Source organism: Callorhinus ursinus, unplaced genomic scaffold (genome assembly GCF_003265705.2).
Source record: "Callorhinus ursinus isolate GAN/ISIS: 27379988/994484 unplaced genomic scaffold, GSC_fseal_2.0 scaffold27, whole genome shotgun sequence".
Taxonomy (NCBI): domain Eukaryota; kingdom Metazoa; phylum Chordata; class Mammalia; order Carnivora; family Otariidae; genus Callorhinus; species Callorhinus ursinus.
The window spans coordinates 6,907,320-6,925,825 of record NW_027397089.1 but is presented as its reverse complement, the minus strand read 5'-3'; the positions used below and the strand labels follow the sequence as shown (position 1 = coordinate 6,925,825).

Genomic DNA, 18,506 nt, shown 5'->3' with positions numbered 1-18,506 from the left:
TCCTTAGTGGTGGGAAGAAGAAGCATGGCATATATAAATGATGGCAACAATGTAGGGGTGGAAAGAGCTTGGGAACCCTGGTTTCAGATTATTACTGTAGGGGGGAAAACAGATTTGAAATATATTAGTAATATTCTTTTTTAGTTTGTGCAACTTAAAAATACCTTTAAAATGTTGCTCTTTGAAATTCTGTAAATATGTGACAATTTTTTTTCCCTAAGTTTTCAAGTGTAGGTGTGTGTGTGCTTTATGGTAGCAACTATTTAGAGAACTATTAAACCTAAGTATAGAATAAGAGTAACATTAAAGTCATTTGTCGCATGGTTTTTTTTTTTAAGGTTTTATTTATTTATTTGACAGAGAGGGAACACAAGCAGGGGGAGTGGGAGAGGGAGAAGCAGGCTTTACATGGAGCAGGGAGCCCAATGCGGGGCTCGATCCCAAGACCCTGGGACCATGACCTGAGCTGAAAGCAGACGCTTAACCTTCTGAGCCACCCAGGTGCCCCTGTCATATGATGGTTTTATTTTATATTTAAAGAAATTGGAATTAATGATTTTCTTTTCTATATTATTTTATTAATCTAAAAGCTAAACTTGCCATCTCATATTTATGTAGAAGTTAGATTATCTAATATTAGGTCTTTAATTCCATTTTACATACAACAACTTCAATACAGCATTGAATAGTGTAGCTCATTTTTTAAAAACTTGGCTCTGGAGAAATCAAGATGAGCATTTTGATTAGCATCTGTCATCAGTCTATCTCTGTTTTTAAAATGAACTCAGTAGATACACTCACACTGTCCAGCAGACTGTTAGCCCTGAGATTGTAAAGGGCACCTGGATTGGACGCAGTCATATTAAAAATAGTATAAAACTATTATCAGATACAGATAGCTCCATTAGTGATGAAAGCAAAGAGAATTAAAAAAAATACATACAAAATAACACCAGTTTTCAATAACCTGAAGTGTGACTGACGTAGACTCCTCTTAGTCCAAGAACAATATTTTCCTAAAGGTAGGGTATTCCCTGAAGATAGGGAATACCTGAATATAAGTTATCCTTTGTATTTAGTATTTGTGTATTTTGCAAATTATTTTATGTACTGAATTTTTAAAATTTTGACTTCCCTCTCTTTCTCTTATAGGTGCCCTTTAAAGAGACAGAATTATGATTATGCAATGTATCTGCTAACAGTTTTATACCATGAGTCTTGGGTAAGTGATTGTGTGTGAATATTTAATAATTTTGTCGGTGTAATTTAGATGGTGTTAACATTTCAAAACAGTCTGTGGCAAGTACTCAGTTGAGGGTTTAATGAACCACTAAACTACGGATGTATGAAATGTTATAAATAACTTCTACTGACATTGAAAGTGAGGACCTTGAAATAGATTACACAGTCCATCTCTGGACCTTACAGAAATCAGAGGGCTAAATGCCTTTAAAATTCAGTTTCTGTATTTGGTTGGAAGATTTAAATTTTTTTGTTTTTTTTTCTTCTGTTTGACTTTGCAAGTTATCAAAGTTATGGAAGAGAGTTCATCTGTGTAACTTGAGAATTTAGAATGCATCCTGCTGTTCAAATAAACTGCATAACAAAGCCCCAAAACTTTAAAGAAAGGTATTTTAATTATTTATTAAAATTTTTAGTTAATACATAGCCTTTTGTATGAACATTTCACTACATACGTTAGGGACAGTTAAGGGCAATTAATTATTTAAATAGTATTAAAAATAGTTTTGTGTCTGACTGGGCTTATTGAGTTTTAATAGAAGCAATAGGGAAACAGACTTTTTCACTGAGTACAAACTTTCTAAGAGAGTCCTCTAAAGATGGAGTGGGCTACTTTTTTTTTTTTTTTTTAAGATTTCATTTATTTGACAGAGCACAAGCAGAGGGAGAGAGAGGGAGAAGCAGGCTCCCTGCTAAGCAAGGAGCCCGATGTGGGACTCAGTCCCAGGACCCTGTGATCATGACCTGGGCTGAAGGCAGCCACTTAACCGATTGAGCCACCCAGGCATCCTTGGGCTACTTTTAATAGGTAGAGAACGTTCCATCCATTGGGTACTTAGTGGGGATATGATGGTGAGAGGATCACTCTCTTTGGATAGGTAGTTGGATTAGATGCCCTTGGGAATCTCCTGCCATCCCAGAGATAATACAATTGAGTGAACACATGCGACCATTCTCCAGACTGCTCACAGCATTCCCTTCATATTAATAGTAAAAACTGTAGCACAAGAGCATAAGTGGAAAATAAAAGAAAATAAAATTTTGTTACCAAGTTAGTAAAGAACAAAAAGTAGCTGGTAGCTTTTCTCTTCTTCTGAGGTATTCTAATTATCATAATTCATCCGGATTTTCTAGTTCCTGGCTTCAGGAGCAACATCATAATAGCAGTTAATCTCTCTTTCCTGTCAGTTGATTTTATAAATGCCTTTTTGGCTTAACATAATTAAGTTCTCTTTTGAACCAGCAACATGGCTGAATTAGCTACAGCTCTATGGCTGATCCTGAAAGAGTTAATATCAAACAATAAAAGCCAACCAGTTTTGAATCTCTTTTGCCAGAAGCCTGTAAAATGAATTTGCCCCAAAGGAAATGACAGGCATAAATAAATTCAGTGAAAGTTGACTTACTGGATTCTTTCTGTGGTTCCATGACATAGAATCCAAACAAGTTTGGATTCACGCAAGTAGTCTTTGATCTTTAATGCTAATTACTTTGATGCCAGAATAAGTAGCCACATACATCTGTCCTAAACAGATATAGTTAAAGAATTTCTATATTAAACTTGGCTCTTGATCCTTTCTAAATAAGTACCATCAGTGTAGAAGCTTTAAGAGAATGCAGATGAGCCGTGAAATTTTGCAGAGTTGGTGGAACAGAATTTTTGTTGAATTGAAGTTCTTTTTTCCTTCACTTTCCTTCCTTGGAAATTCAGACTTGAAATTGATGTTACCACCTGGTATTTAATCAAATATTTTGAGAGCCCCCTTTTAATCCATTTCTTTATTTTTTAACTAGTTTCAGAGTATTTAATACCTAAACGTAAGCTGCTCTTGATTTTCTGGCTTTTTTAACCTTTTTTTGGTGGTTACCTCTAAGTGTTGAGGGAAAAGTAGTTGGTAGTTTTATGTATCACATAATTTGGAAACTTGTATGAAAACATGTTCATCTAGACCTCAGGATAAGAAATTTACTATTGTATGCTATTCTAAACAGTTTAACTTTGGAAGTATCAAAGTAGACTTCAAAAAGCATAGATTTCACATACCATAGACTTCAAGCAATGAGTTAAAGAATGGTTATGGCACTGCTAGGAGGTGGTAAGAGACAGATATTTTAGACCATTTATCCTTCGGCAGTTCAAAGCAAAGAGAGTTTTAGAAATTTGTTTCAGTATTTCAGTATGACATGTTGTTAGCATAGAAGTGAATTAAGCTTTATCCTGTGGAACCTGATAGACCTGGATGGATATGATGGATTTGAATTCCATTACTTCTTACTTATGTAACTCTGTCCAGCCATTTGGCCTCTGAGGTTCAGTTTTCTCCTAAGGGTTTTTGGATAGAATTTGCATGAAATTTCTGGCAAGTAGTGGGCTCTCAGTAAATGGTGGCTATTAATATTGTTAATACTAAAAGGAAGAAAGATTTATCTTCAGATTTCAAATTCATTTATTCCCATTTAACTTGACAGAGATTTTAGGTAATCAGATCTGTGCCCTGTTGTATTTGAATTTTTAGAACAGGTATCCTACTCAGCATTCTGATATGACTGATAATAACAAAACTTCCTAAATTTTAACATTGTTGCATGATATTCTTTAAAACCTTCCATAAGTAATTTGGTTAAGAAATGATCACATGAAACATTTTGCAAAATGATTTGCATAAAAGGTAGACACTGGGGGAAGAAAAAAAGCACTTACTTTAGAAAATGTAGAGATCTGAAATCAAATTCCAAGGGTTCTTGAATGATTTTGAGATTTAATTACTAACAGTTCCTTTTTTAAATTTGAATTTTCGACTGTCTTATTTGGATTCCATGATAGTCTTATTGCCAGTCAAAAATACATCTAGCTTTGGGGTGCCTGGGTGGCTCAGTCGTTAAGTGTCTGCCTTTGGCTCAGGTCATGATCCCAGGGTCCTGGGATTGAGCCCTGCGTCAGGCTCCCTGCTCCGTGGGAAGCCTGCTTCTCCCTCTCCCACTCCCCCTGCTTGTGTTCCCTCTCTCGCTGTGTCTCTCTCTGTCAAATAAATAAGTCTTAAAAAAAAAAATACATCTAGCTTTGTAATAAATAGGTTCTTAAAAGTCATGTAACAAAAACTTCTGAGTCAGATAATTTCATACTCAGTAAGAGTTCATTTTAAAGTAAAGAGTTCAGGGGCGCCTGGGTGGCTCAGTAGGTTAAGTGTCTGTCTTTGGCTCAGTTCATGATCCCAGGATCCTGGGGCTGAGCCCCATGTCAAGCTCCCTGCTTAGTGGGGATCCCGCTTTTCCCTCTCCCTCAAATAATAAAATTTTTTAAACAAAGAGTTCATTTTTAAAGGGGACCTTATCGCAAATATATCTGATAAAAATGAAGAGTCCTTTTGCAGCTCCATAATCACCATTTAATTTGTTGGTTTATGAGTTCATTGTGTTGTGTGTGCTCATGTACACATACATTTCCAGGTTATATTAAAGAACTCTTGAATGATGTTTGTAATGTTGTTTACTCTTCCCTGCGTTCAACAATGATTTTGTTCTTGTGTACCAGGTACAGTGATAGGTATTGCTCGGACTATGAAAATGAAAGAGCCTCTGCCTTTAGGTACCTTTATTTCTGGAGAGAACCAATGGTTCTAATACAGTCTGTTTCACTCAGTAACGAAGGTAGGAACACAGTGGTGGGAGAGGCACCACCGAGGATTAATTCTCCCTGGAAGCTTCTCAGGAAGTGGTGACTGGTTTTGGAAGATAAGTAGGAGTATGTATTAGAGAAGTGGGTGAAGAACTCTTGCCTTGTTGATGTAGAGAGCAGGCAGAAGTTTGGTGTGGCTGGGGTGTAAGACTGACAGGGCAGAGGTGAGACTAGAAAAACAAGTCAGAGCCAGATTGTGAACAGGTTGTATAGCTTATTTACAGAGTGTAGAATTGTATCCAGAGGGCAAAATTGAGGCGAGGTAGCATTTTACTAGTTGTTTGAAAAGGTACCTCTTTCACTTTTTTAATGTTTATGAAATAGTAAACCATCCATATGGTAAGTGTCAGGTGTGCTTTCATTAAAATGAACTGTTTATTGATTGGTGGGTGAATATTTACTGGTTGCCTATTATTTGCTTGGTGGTGTTGCACGTGGGGATTAATACATAAAGAGGAAGACTTTGTCTTTTCCATTGAGGAACACTAGTAGAAATAAGGTTTAGTAGTAAATATTACAGAAGTGTTTTTGTATAGTTTATTATTTAATTTTTAATTTTTTCTACTTAATATCCTTCAAGGCTTCAGTTGATACCTGCTTTGAGCCTGTTTTTTTGTGAAATAATTGGTGTATAACATTATATTAGTTTCAGGTATAAAGCATAATGCTTCAATACGTATATATTGTGAAATGATCACAGTATGTCTAGTTAACATTCATCACTACGTATAGTTACAAATGTTTTTTTCTTGTGATGAGAACTTGAAATTTACTCTTAGCAACTTTTAAATACACAGTACAGTGTTAGTGACTACAGTCACCATGGTGTATATTACATCCCCATGATTTACTTTATAATTGGAAGTTTGTATCTTTTAACCATCTTCACTCACTTTGTTTAATCCCAACCTCTGGCAACTACCAATTTGTTCTGTTTCTATGAGTCTAGGTTTTTTAGATTCCACAGATAAATAAGATTATATGGTATTTATCTTTCTCTTTTTTTTTTCTTTCTCTTTTTTCACTTAGTATAATGCCTTCAAGACATTCATGATGTCACAGATGGCAGGAGTTCCTTCTTTTTTATGGCTGAATAATAGTCCATAGTGTATATGTATGTATGTTTACACACACACTTAATTCTTTATCCATTTATCCATCAGTGGACACTTAGATTGTTTCCATGTCTTGGCTATTGTAAATAATGTTGCAGTGAACTTGAGGGTGCAGATATCTTTTCAGGTTAATGTTCCTTTTCTTCAGAATTATATTCCTTTTCTTCAGAATTATACCCGGAAGTGGAATTGCTAGATCTTATGATAGTTCTATTTTTCATTTCTTGAGGAACCTCCATACTGTTTTCCACAGGGGCTGCACCAGTTTACATTCCCACCAACAGTGCACAAGCGTTCCGTTTTCTCTACATCCTTATCAGTACTTGTTATTTCTTGTCTTTTTGAGAATAACCATTTTAACAGGTGTGAAGTGTTCTTTCATTGTGCTTTTGATTTGCATTTCACTGATGACTGATACGGAGCATCTTTTCATGTGTCTTTTGGCCATCTGTATGTCTTTGGAAAAATGGGTATTCAGATCTTCTCATTTTTAAATTGTTTTTCTGCTTGAGTTATGAGTTCTTTATATATTTTGGATATTAACTCAACAGGTGTATTAGAGCCTCTTATTCTTTGTGTAATTCCTACTTCATATAAATAGCAAGTTATACTCTCCTATGTTGGTTACTGCGGCCCTTGACTACAGATGGTTGTGCCATGGACTGTTTTCCATGTGTGTTTTTGTTGTTCCATGTTTGTTTTGTCCTTCTAACTAATGATAAGGTCCTCATTAGCATGTATCCAATCTTACTCTATTTTGTTCTTCAGAGTATCTAGGTCACTGCTAGATAAGAACACTAAATGTTTAAAACAGCTGTTCATTCTTTTAGATTTCCATAGACTTTTGAAGTAGGTTTTCATCTTCAAAAGTAAGATGACAAAGTAACCAACTCCCTTTTTAGTAATATAAAATGTAGCCTACTTGTTAGATGTTAGCAATAATTAGCTTACTGGTATAGATTAATAATTCTCTATTAATAAAATTATTAATAATCAACAATCATAATTGTGCCCATTTCATAAAAATATCTTTGTAACAGTTTGAGATACTTAATTTTCATGGATGTATGATTTATTATGTAGGTTTGTTTTTCATTTGATTATGTTTTTTCAAATACTTAAAAAGTATTCTTAATTCTTCATTGTTTTGGAAGTTCTCCACAAATGTTTGCTTCTATGAGTTGATTTCCTTTTTTTTTTTTTAAAGATTTTATTTATATGACAGAGAGAGACACAGTGAGAGAGGGAACAGAAGCAGGGGCAGAGGGAGAAGCAGACTTCCTGCAGAGCAAGGAGCCCGATGCAGGGCTTGATCCCAGGACACTGGGATCATGACCTGAGCCGAAGGCAGACACTTAACGACTGAGCCACCCAGGTGCCCTCTATGAGTTTATTTCCTGATGCTAATTTTTATTTGACAATGTCAATATCCTCTATATCCTAGAAAAATAATGGCTGCTCTAACAGGGTGCATCTCTTTCATGTGAAATGTATTTATGCATAAACTGTGTAATCTATGCATAAACTAATATTACAGTGTTTATTAAAGAAAAAATAAACACATTAATTGAATTCCCATGATGAGTGTGAGCATTTGTGATAGACCAGTAGCAATAAAGAGTGCTTACTTGCTACCTTTTCCTTGATTCCAAATAGCACATCTGGCCTTTGTTTTATTTATTTTATTATTGTTGTTGTTATCATCATCATTATTATTTTTAGAGAGAGGGCAGAGGGAGAGAGAAAGAATCTTAAGCAGGCTCCAAGTCCAGCGCCAAACCAGATGCAGGGCTTGATATCACAACTCTGAGATCATGACCTGAGCCAGGATCACGAGTCAGACACTTAACTGACTGAGTCACCCAGGCTCCCCTTGGCCTTTGTTTTAAAAGAAATTTTTAGTGTTGCTCTGAGAGTCACCTGTGTCTCTGACTTTCTTTTTTACCTCTGCTTTCCAAATGATCACCTTGGATGAAAATAAAAAGGAAACCAAAAAAAGGGTGAGGGGTGGGAGAGGAGCTCCATTTTTTTTTTTTTTAAGATTTTATTTATTTATTTGAGAGAGAGAGAGCATGAGCATGGGAGAGAGGGAGAAGCAGGCTCCCCACTGAGCAGGGAACCCGACTTGGGGCTCAATCCCAGGACCCTGGGATCATGACCTGAGCCACAGGCAGACACTTCGCTGACTGAGCCACCCAGGTGCTCCGAGGAGCTCCATTTTTTTTTAAATTAATTAATTTGCTATTATTTTTTAATTACCATATAATGTATTATTTGTTTCAGGGGTACAGGTCTGTGATTCATCAGTCTTACACAATTCACAGCGGAGAAGCTCCATTTTTAAAAAGTGCTTTAAAATGCTGTCTTTTTTCTGAACACAAAAGCGTTTAATGTGTCCACCCATTTTAAATTAGTACTGACTTTGAAGGTCAGGAATCAGATTTATCTGTTACAACCTCTTCATGATATAAATTGAGAAATCAAGATTTAGAGATATGTACTTTGCTCAAGGTTGCAGAGTTTATTAGCTGAGGGACTCAAGACTTGAACTGCAGCTTCAAAGTTTCATTTTCTTCCCATGGTATCATATTTAGTGTTGTTCAACTTTGACTTCCATTAAAAAGATTATGAAATAAGAGATGAAATCAAACCTGAACTTTAGCTGCTAGTTTACTGTCTTCTCAAACTGAACAACTGACAGTTGAAAATTTATCTCCAGGGGTACCTGGGTGGCTCATTCGGTTAAGTGTCTGCCTTCAGCTGAGGTCATGATCCCGGAGTCCTCGGATTGAGCCCCACATGAGGCTCCCTGCTCAGCGGGAGCCTGCTTCTCCCTCTCCCTCTGCCGCTCCCCCTGCTTGTGCTCTCTCTCTCTGTCAAATAAATAAATAAAATCCTTAAAAAAAGAAAGAAAGAAAGAAAGAAAATTTATCTCTGTAACCTGTTTTCAGCTGGGGGTTGCATTAGACTCACCTGGCAAGCTTTTTTTAAACTACAGATATGTGAACGCTACAGAATTAAAATCTCTAGTGGTGAGACTCGGGAGGGTTTTGTTTCAAACTCTCCACAAGTGAGTCTGATGTAAGTTCTGATTGTGAATAATTTCCCCAGTCTTTGGGTCTTGTTAATAAAGAAACTAATTAGAAGACTGGTATATCTCTTTTAAGACGGTTTTTGTATATGTACCTAGTATCAGAGCTAAGGGTGCAGGATGGGAATTAGAATGAAAAGGGCCAGAAAATTTGTCTGGGTACAAACAGATTTTTTTGACTTGATGTTTCAGGCAGTAGGCAGGTGTTTTAGGTTCTTGGATGGTGGTACAATGAAGATGACACTTATATCTCTTTGCTGTCAGGCAGGACGTCATATTACATCCTTTAAAACTATTTTCTTCTCTTGGTGGCTGCTGCTGCCACCCTAATGGGAGTCTTCATCATCTTTTAACTGTAATAGCCTTATTGATTTTTCCCCTCTCATCCGTCCTCTGGATTGCTGTTAAAGGAATTATTTCTAAAAAGCAAGTCTGTTGTGTCTTACTCCTTTATAAAGTCCTTCAGTGAGTGGTTCGCTCTTACCCAGGATGAAATCTGAACTACTTAGCCTGTCTCTTCACAACAGTTTGCCACCTCATTACCAGTTACTCAGGAAATATAGGCTGTATATTCTATATCTCAGCCATAATGAACATAATGTGTTCTTTTATAACTTTGCATATGCTGTTCTTTTTGCTTATGATCCCTTTTTCAAATTGATCAGCCTTGCAAATTCATAGGAATCTCTTTAATACATTTCAGATGTAACCTGTCTTAGAAGTTACCTGTGCACCCTTTTCCCTCCTCCTGTTAGCATTCTTACTACGTTCATGCTCATTGTCCGTATGCATGTCTGGCTGACCCTGTCAGACTGAGATTGCTGAGGGCAAGGCCTGTACATTTCATTTATCATTGTATTCCCAACCCCTAGGACAATGTCTGGCCAGATGGCATTCAGTAAATTGTTTAAAAACCAATCTGAATTAAGTTGAATTCCTTGACATATTCAGTTAAACATTTGGCCGTGGTAACAAAGAATTGGCGGGGTTTTTTTTTTTTTTTAATCCATTATGGATATTTACCTCTCTTCTTATTTTTTATGATTTTTCAAATAACTTGGATTTTTTCTAATGGTTAAACTGTTTTTCCTCATATAGCACAATGCCTTACTTGTAATCATGAGAAGTGGAATATTACTATGATTCATGTTCTAGGCAAAGGGAGCTGTAAATAAGATGGTAGAAGGTGACAACTTTGTGTGTTCAGTGGAACAGCTATTTCTTTGCCTTCTGTTACATCAGAATACACTGACCAGGGGCGCCTGGGTGGCTCAGTCATTAAGCGTCTGTCTTCGGCTCAGGTCATGATCCCAGGGTCCTGGGATCGAGCCCCACATCGGGCTCCCTGCTCTGTGGGAGGCCTGCTTCTCCCTCTCCCACTACTCCTGCTTGTGTTCCCTCTTTTGCTGTCTCTTTCTCTGTTAAATAAATAAATAAAATCTTAAAAAAAGGGGGGGGGAAGGTGATAGGTTCAATTAAATTATTTTGGTCTTTATATTCTTTTTTTTTTTTAAGATTTTATTTTATTTGACAGAGAGAGACACAGCGAGAGAGGGAACACAAGCAGGGGGAGTGGGAGAGGGAGAAGGAGGCTTCCCGCGGAGCAGGGAGCCCGATGTGGGGCTCGATCCCAGGACCCTGGGATCATGACCTGAGCTGAAGGCAGACGCTTAACGACTGAGCCACCCAGGCACCCCAGGTCTTTATATTTTTTACAGTGTTTCCCTTCCTTGGAATATGTTGTTCTACCACAAACAAGCAGTGTGATTTGGGCAAATTGTTTTAACTGCTCTGGGCTTCAGTCTTTTGATCTGTAAAACAGTAATAGTACTACCTCATAGGGTTGTTGTGGAAGTTAAGTGAATTAATGTATGTAAGGTGCTGACATACATAGCATTCCAAAGTAAGTATTCTAATAGCTATTCAGACTCATCCCATGCTACTTCCCTCACCTTGGCCTTCATTCGATTCCCTGAATGTACTGAGCTCTTTGCTACATCCAGGTCTTTGTGGATGCTGTTTTCTCTGCTGGGATCACAGTCTTCCATCTGACTGGCTCCTACTCACCTCCAGGTTTCCTACTAGACTGGCAGTTCCAGGATGGCACAGTTGTGCAATAAATATTTATTGAGTGAATGAATAATTGAACCAATTGTAGAAAAGAAAACAGATCATGTGGAATAGAAGGTTGCTTCCTCTAGGATTGTAGTCAGAGCAGGTTCTCTCATTGTAGGCAGGGAAGAAAAGAGAGCCCAGACATATGTGTATATATTATATACACACACTTACAATTAAATGCTAAAGTTATAAATGTTTAGTGGTTAAAATATTAAAATTGGAGTCTACAGGTTAATCAAACTCTTTGCCTAAATGGTGATCAATTTGAGCTTAGTGGTATTTTTAATTGCCACCCAGTTATTTGAATATGCTATTATTAATACTTTAAAATTAATACATTGCAACTACACTTCAAAAGAAGAAACTCTTGGGGTGCCTGGGTGGCTCAGTCAGTTAGGCGTCTGCCTTCAGCTTAGGTCATGATCCCGAAGTCCCGGGATCAAGCCCTGAATTGGCTTCCCTGCTCAGCTGGGAGTCTGCTTCTCCCTCTGCCCCTTACCCCACTCGTGCTCTCTCTCGCTCGCTCGCTCGAATAAATAAATAAAATCTCTGAAAAAAAAGAGAGAGAGCCTGGTTGATGAGTACATGAGAGTTTATATAGTGCTATTCTCTTTTGTATGTGTTTGAAATTTTCTGTAATAGACTCCTTCAAATCACAAAAACAAAATGTATTTAGCCTCATAGAAAATGATAAGCTTAGGGTGCATGGGTGGCTCAGTCAGTTGAGTGTTAGACTCTTGATTTTGGCTCAGGTCATGATCTCAGGGTCATAGGATTGAGCCCCCAGTTGGGCTCCGTGCTGCACTAAGTCTGCTTGTCCTTCTTCCTCTGCTCCTCCCCCTGCTAGCACGTGCCCTCTCTCTCTCTATAAGAAAGAAAGGAAGGAAGGAAGGAAGAAAGGGAGGGAGGGAAGGAAAGAAGGAAGGAAGGCTGGATCAGAAAAAAGAAGAGGATTAGCTTATAAATTGGATTTTGTTCCACTATCAGTATTATTGTATTTGAATAATGAGGTATTTTTTGGTTTTGCCAACCCTGTTTTTTATTTCATCTGAAGGGGAGTTTCAGCAGATGGCTAATACGATCAAGCATATGTACCCTTTTTCTAAAATATTTGGATATGAAAACATTAGTTTTTAGCCAGGGTACCTAGAGACATCCTGTTTCTCCTAGTACTGCCTAGCACATAGTAGGTTCTCAGTAAATGTTTTTTGAAAGAGTGCCCAGGAACAGTCACAAACCAAAAGGGAGCTTTGTCTGTTGAGCTCTTTCCTTACAATTTGTTGAAGAAATCTTGGGATTTTGTTTGCTGTTGGCTTTCCCATCATTTGAATTTTGCTGATTGTATCACCATAGTGTAATTTTTTAAAGTGATAGTTGGATCTAGAGGCTTAATCAAATTCTATTTTGATTTTTTTTAAACTGCATAATTAGTATTGTGTTCTTCTACCGGGAAGTACATGGTATCTGATGATTTTTGTGAATTTAGCACCATAACTTTTTTAAGTTAGAAGTTATAGAAAAATTATATTTTTGATAGTGAAAATTATAGGTTTTTAAATAAACTTATTTATCCAGACTAAATTTCCCAAAATCTGTTATTGCAAACTTAAAAAATAAGTTTTAATTTTTATTTGTATAAGACATTGCCTTATCCCATTTAGGCTGCTACAACACAATACCATAGACTGGTCTGTTTATAAACAACAGAAATATGTTTCTTGCTTTTCTGAAGGCTGAGATATCTAAGATCAAGTCATTGGCAGATTTGGTGCCTAGTGAGGGCTCCCTGTTTCATAAACAACTGTCATCTTGCTGTGTCTTCACATGGCAGAAGGGGCAAGGGCTTTCTCTGGAATCTCTTTCATAAGGGCATTAATCTTATTCATGAGGGCTTCACCTCATGACCTCAACATCTCCCAAAGACCCTACCTTCAATGCCACCACTTTGGAAGTTCATTCTAACAGGAATGGGGGCGGGGAGTGGGGAGATCCAAGCGTTCAGTCTATAAGATATATGTAAGAGTTGTCCTCCCAAGATTAGTTTTAACTTGTTAAGTAGAATCCCTGGGAATCTTGGAGTTTATTAGTAAAATATAAAAAAGATTTCAGAATCTCATAGTTATAATCCCATAGTACAGATCTGACATATGTAACAATATAGTTTTGTGTTGCTCTGTTTTCACATTTACTAATTCTGACTTCTGTATCTAGACTTACTAATCTCATCCAGTGATTTATTAATTTTAGATATTGTGTTTTTCAATTCCACATGTTCATTTAATTGCTGTTTCTTTATGCATACCAATTCTGTGTTGAAGTTCTTCATTATTTAATTCATATTGATTATCTTTTCCTCTTTAACACATTTATTCTTAGTTATTTTAAAGTTCTTATCTGCTAACTTCATTATCTGGATCATCTGGAGTTCTGCTATTATTTGTTTTCCCTTGGTTATTAATTACATTTTTCTTTTCAAATGTTTCAGATGTCTAGTAACTTTCTTGCGTGCTAGACATTAATAAATCATTGGTTGGGATTAATAACAGTCTAGATACAGCAGAAGTCAGAATTAGTAAATGCAAAAACAGAGCAACACAAAACTGTATAGTTACATATATCAGATCTGTACTATGGGATTATAACTATGAGATTCTGAAATCTTTTTTATATTTTACTAATTAACTCCAAGATTCCCAGGGATTCTACTTAACAAGTTTCAACAAATCTTGGGAGGACAACTCTTACACAGTTGCTCCACCTGCTGTCATCCATCCGAAAGAATTTCCTCTTTTTTTGTCTTAGGCAGAGAGGTGCAGGGATTTAGCATTTTAATCCAGTCATGATTTAGCTAGACCAGGGCTGGGCTGCAGTTTTTGTAAGATTTAGTCCAGCTCTGATTTGTTCCTTTTTCTTAGGCCTAACCTTCAAGGATTTTGATTGGGAACTTGATGAATCAGCTTCCACATCTGCTGAAGAGTCATTTGTACTCTTCAGAAATTTTGAGCTTAGCTTGGTAACTCTAACCTTGCAGCAAAATCTGGCAGGTTTTAAAAGGGAGATAGGTTGTACATTTAAAACACACTTTCTCTAGTGGGACTTTGTCTCCTAAACACTATGAGATTATGGGGGATTTTACTGTGCTTTTTAGAGACCTGATTCTGACTCCCCAACTTCCCCATAAATAACCCCAGAATGAAAACCAGTCATGTTTGGGGCTCTTCAGTTCCAGTCTGTTTTACAAAGCCCGGGGGAACAGCTCAAACTTCACTTATTTCTCTTTTTCCCAAGTAGAATCGTGCATGAGCCAAGTGGCCAGTCTTACACAGAATTGGAAAATGCCCTCAGGAAATGGGAACTTTCAGAAGGATCCTCCTTATATCCTTGCAGCCTGGAATTCACATTCATCTAGGCATCACTGATTCTGTAACTGTCTGATATCTTTTTTTTTTTTTTAGATTTATTTATTATTTTAGGGAGAGAGTGAGAGCGGGGGAGGGACAGAAGGAGAGGAACAGAGAGAATCCCAAGCAGACTCCCCGCTGAGAAGGGAGCCCGACTCAGGGCTTGATCCCAGGACGCTGAAATCAAGAGTTGGATTTAACTGACTGAGCCATCCAGGCGCCCCAAGAATTTCATATTTATACCTCTCAGAAATGAAAAATATTCTAACGTGACAAGCACTGTGGACAGTATTACTGCTTTTATATCATTGACAAAGATTAGAAGATGTTTTAGAATAGCTTTCTAATATATCATTTATAGACCAGCATTTCTTTCAATTAGTTCTGTTCTCTCTTCACTGACAAGATTCGGTTGGTACTCATCTGTGAAAACTTATATATTGACTAGAAAAGATTGCCCTCAAAAAAAATATATTAATAATAATTCGTTTTTATTTTTCCTGCTTGAAACAGAGATTCTAAAGATGTTGTAAAGATATTTTCTTACTCTTAACATAGGACTTCAAAAAAAAGAATTTCTTTTTTAAATTGTTCTTTTTTTTGTCGGGAATGCTATTTTGTGTGTGTGTGTGTGTGTGTGTGTGTGTGTGTGTGTGTGTGTGTGTGTGTTTTCTAATCTACGATTAGACATAAAAAGCCTATACCCAAAGGAGACTGCAGGAAAACTGGAGATAGCTTAGTTATTTTTAAGAACAGGCAATTAACTGGGAAAATTTAATCAGTGATAACATTTATTAAAAAGACATGAAGTAACAAGCATCATGAAAAACATTACCTTTATATCAGTGATAAATAAAGACCTCTTGTTTCTGTAACTATTTTAGCTAAACGTTATAAAAATCAGGGATACAATTTTATGAGTGCGAATAACTGCAGAACATTTGGACAGTTTGGTGTGTGTTTATATTCACATTGAAAGTTTCAGTTTACTCTTTGATAGGGGTAGTGATGTCCTTGACATAGAAACCTATTTTGTAGGTAGGCTAACAAGGATTTGAATCCCACTCTCTTTCATTCATCTTAATAAGCTGTGTTATTAGTAGCAAGCCTTTATTTAGTGTTTACTATGAGCCAGGTGCTCTAAGTACATGGATATTCCTTATCTCTTTTAATCCACAGAACAACCCTTGGAGCCACTTTCAGAAATGCAAGCCTACATAGTAGTAAGTGATGACATTAGTATCTAAACTGAGTTCCGTAAAATACCAAAGCCCATATTAAATATTGTATCATACCACCTCCCTGTGTGATCCTGAGCATAACACACATATACACCCCCTAACTCTGAAACCCAAAAAGCTTTGGAAATTGCTAGTTTTTTCATAACCTATTTGGTGGCAAAACGAGACTTGAATGGATGAAAAATTATTTATAGCCTTTGTTTATCCCATTTAGTGTGACTGCATACACGTTGCTGCAAAAATGGTTATGTATTTGATTTAGGGAGTCCTGCGGTAGATCTTCTCTGGAAATGTTACAAAATATATGGTATATGCACTGTATTGATTTTCTAAAATACAAAAAATTCTGAAATCTGAAAGATTCCCAGGTGGCTGTGGCCCCCTACTTAACTTCCATAATACTTAATTTTCTTTCCGTAGAGTTGTTAACATCTAATCCAGTAGGTTTTAATAAGAATTATGTGAAATAATGTATGTAAGCATTTAAGGTCCATGGCATATAAGTATTTAATTTATTGGTATTGTTACTATCATTGTCTTGGAATTTATATTCAACTGTGCAGAGTTTGGATACTAAAGTTACTAGAATTGTTGAAAACATGGGTTTTGTTTAGCTTGCAGTTGAAGCCTGACACTGCTTTGTGTCTGTATAGGATTAGTAGGAAGCCATGCCTTCTACAAAATGTAGTTACTTTCACTTACCACTGACTATTTGAAACAGTAGTAATTTTCTCCTGTAGATGTACGTTATCCCTTAGTGCAGGATTTCCTAACCTTTTTTGTGTCACTACACAGAAAATTCTTGACTGAGATGAATGAAGGAGGAGGGTGCTCGTGCTCCTCCAGGCTCATCTGGGTGCCTGAGGGCTGAGGGAATCAATATCATGGTGCACCTGTAACGCTTTGGCAGAGCAGTCTAGAATTGCAAATACCAAATGTAAGCAGAAGATAAATGAAATGTTGGAAATTTCTAGTGAATTTCCTTTGGTTACCTCTTTCTCTTAAGTATCTATTTCAGAGTAGGTAAGAAAATCCACAAAACCTAGGTGAAAGTTAAAATTTTTTAAATAGTTAATCTCTTAATTGCTTCTCTTAATTATCTTCTAGCAGTCAAGAATGAAGTAGATTAGGAATTTTTTTAAAAGTATGAGGTAGATTGTTTTGCTTAATGCTTATATAATGTATTTGTTGGCGTCTTAAAGATACTTCATTTGTCAGAATTATGAAGAAACTATGATACTGTCTTAGCATTTAAAGCCCTACCAAGAGTAGATAGGACCAAGGATACATTTAATTTAGGGCATTTTTTTTTAAGGGGCTGACATTTATTTCTTCCCCAAATATTACAGAAAAATTAGGTGGGGTAGGATAATTTTGTCAGTTTTCTTTTTAATGTAAAATTCGGAGTTTGGCCGTTAGAAGTTATTTGCAACAGGCTTGTACACACAGGGCACAAGAAGTTGTTTCACATTATCCACCCACCCCGCCCCCAGCCACGCCTGTAGCCTCACTACCAGATTAAAAAAAAAAGGGGGGTATAGAGTTGATTCTCAACCAGATAATATATTTCTAGAACATTAGTTGAGACATTTTCCTCAGTCATAAACTCAGGATCGGGAGGTGGGGCAAACAGTATGTAAGGAGTTGTGAGTACAGATACCCCACTTTGGCTAAGGAATTTGAGGGTCAGGGGAAACACTCCACATCCTTTTGGTTTATCTTGAAGGAAAGGATACTCAGTTTGAAGGATTAAAAGAGGATTTCTTTTTCTTGTGGTTCTCTGTGGTGGAGGAGACTCTTTCCTGGCCTCCAGTGACCCTGAATGGGGTTAGCTGAGTCCATGGCACACCCAGTGGCCTGTTTGCAGTTGGCAGGGCTCCTCTTTACCAGTTGAGGGACAAATTTCCAGTGCTTTTTCTCTTTTCATGGTCTCTAACAGTGAGGTTGGGGACGGGAGGGAGGCAGAAGCGGACACTGTCTCACTTAATTCTAAGCAGGCTTGGAGCTCTGTCTACTCAAGTTGGGGTCTCTTTCAAGAGGAGTTTTCAGAGAGAAAATATTTTTGACAGCCTTACAAATCTTTTAATACTTCAAAAATGTTATAATTTGAGGGGTTTACCACCTTCAAAAGTTTTAGGAATATTGGATGATTCTATAATAGCATATAGCTCAGAATGTGTTATGTGTTAGTTCGGAAAGAATGTGTCTGGCATTCAGCACTTCATTGAACCAGGACATATTATTTATTAGCTGCATTCCTTGATTTTTCACAGAATGTTATATCTTCAACTAAATCATAAATCTGAATTATATTACTATAAAACCTAACAGTGTTCCCTAGAATAGCATAGTAGTAATTTTTGTGAGAAAAAACAAGTAGTAACAAAAACTGTTTCCATTATAAGGAACAGAAAATAAAGATAATAACAAAATAAAATTCCAGAATATATGAAGTCATTATGACTAAAAATCATGTATTACGCATATATTTTATATTTTTTATTTTATTATAATAATTGGTGTTCCTTGTCATCCCCACAGGCATGTTACAAAGATAAATACAGTCTCTTCTCAACTCTTAATTATTTTTAACCTCAGAAATGTGAAATGTTGATGTGTTGG

The 18,506-nt window shown here is 36.7% G+C and overlaps 1 protein-coding gene across 1 annotated transcript in view; it reads left to right on the top strand.

Moving 5' to 3' along the window:
* Nucleotides 1–18,506, top strand: part of MRPS35 (mitochondrial ribosomal protein S35) — a 46,530-nt gene that overhangs the window by 20,845 nt on the left and 7,179 nt on the right. The window contains 1 exon segment of the mRNA XM_025879950.2: nucleotides 1,153–1,222. Within this exon segment, the coding sequence (XP_025735735.1) occupies nucleotides 1,153–1,222 (70 nt within the window).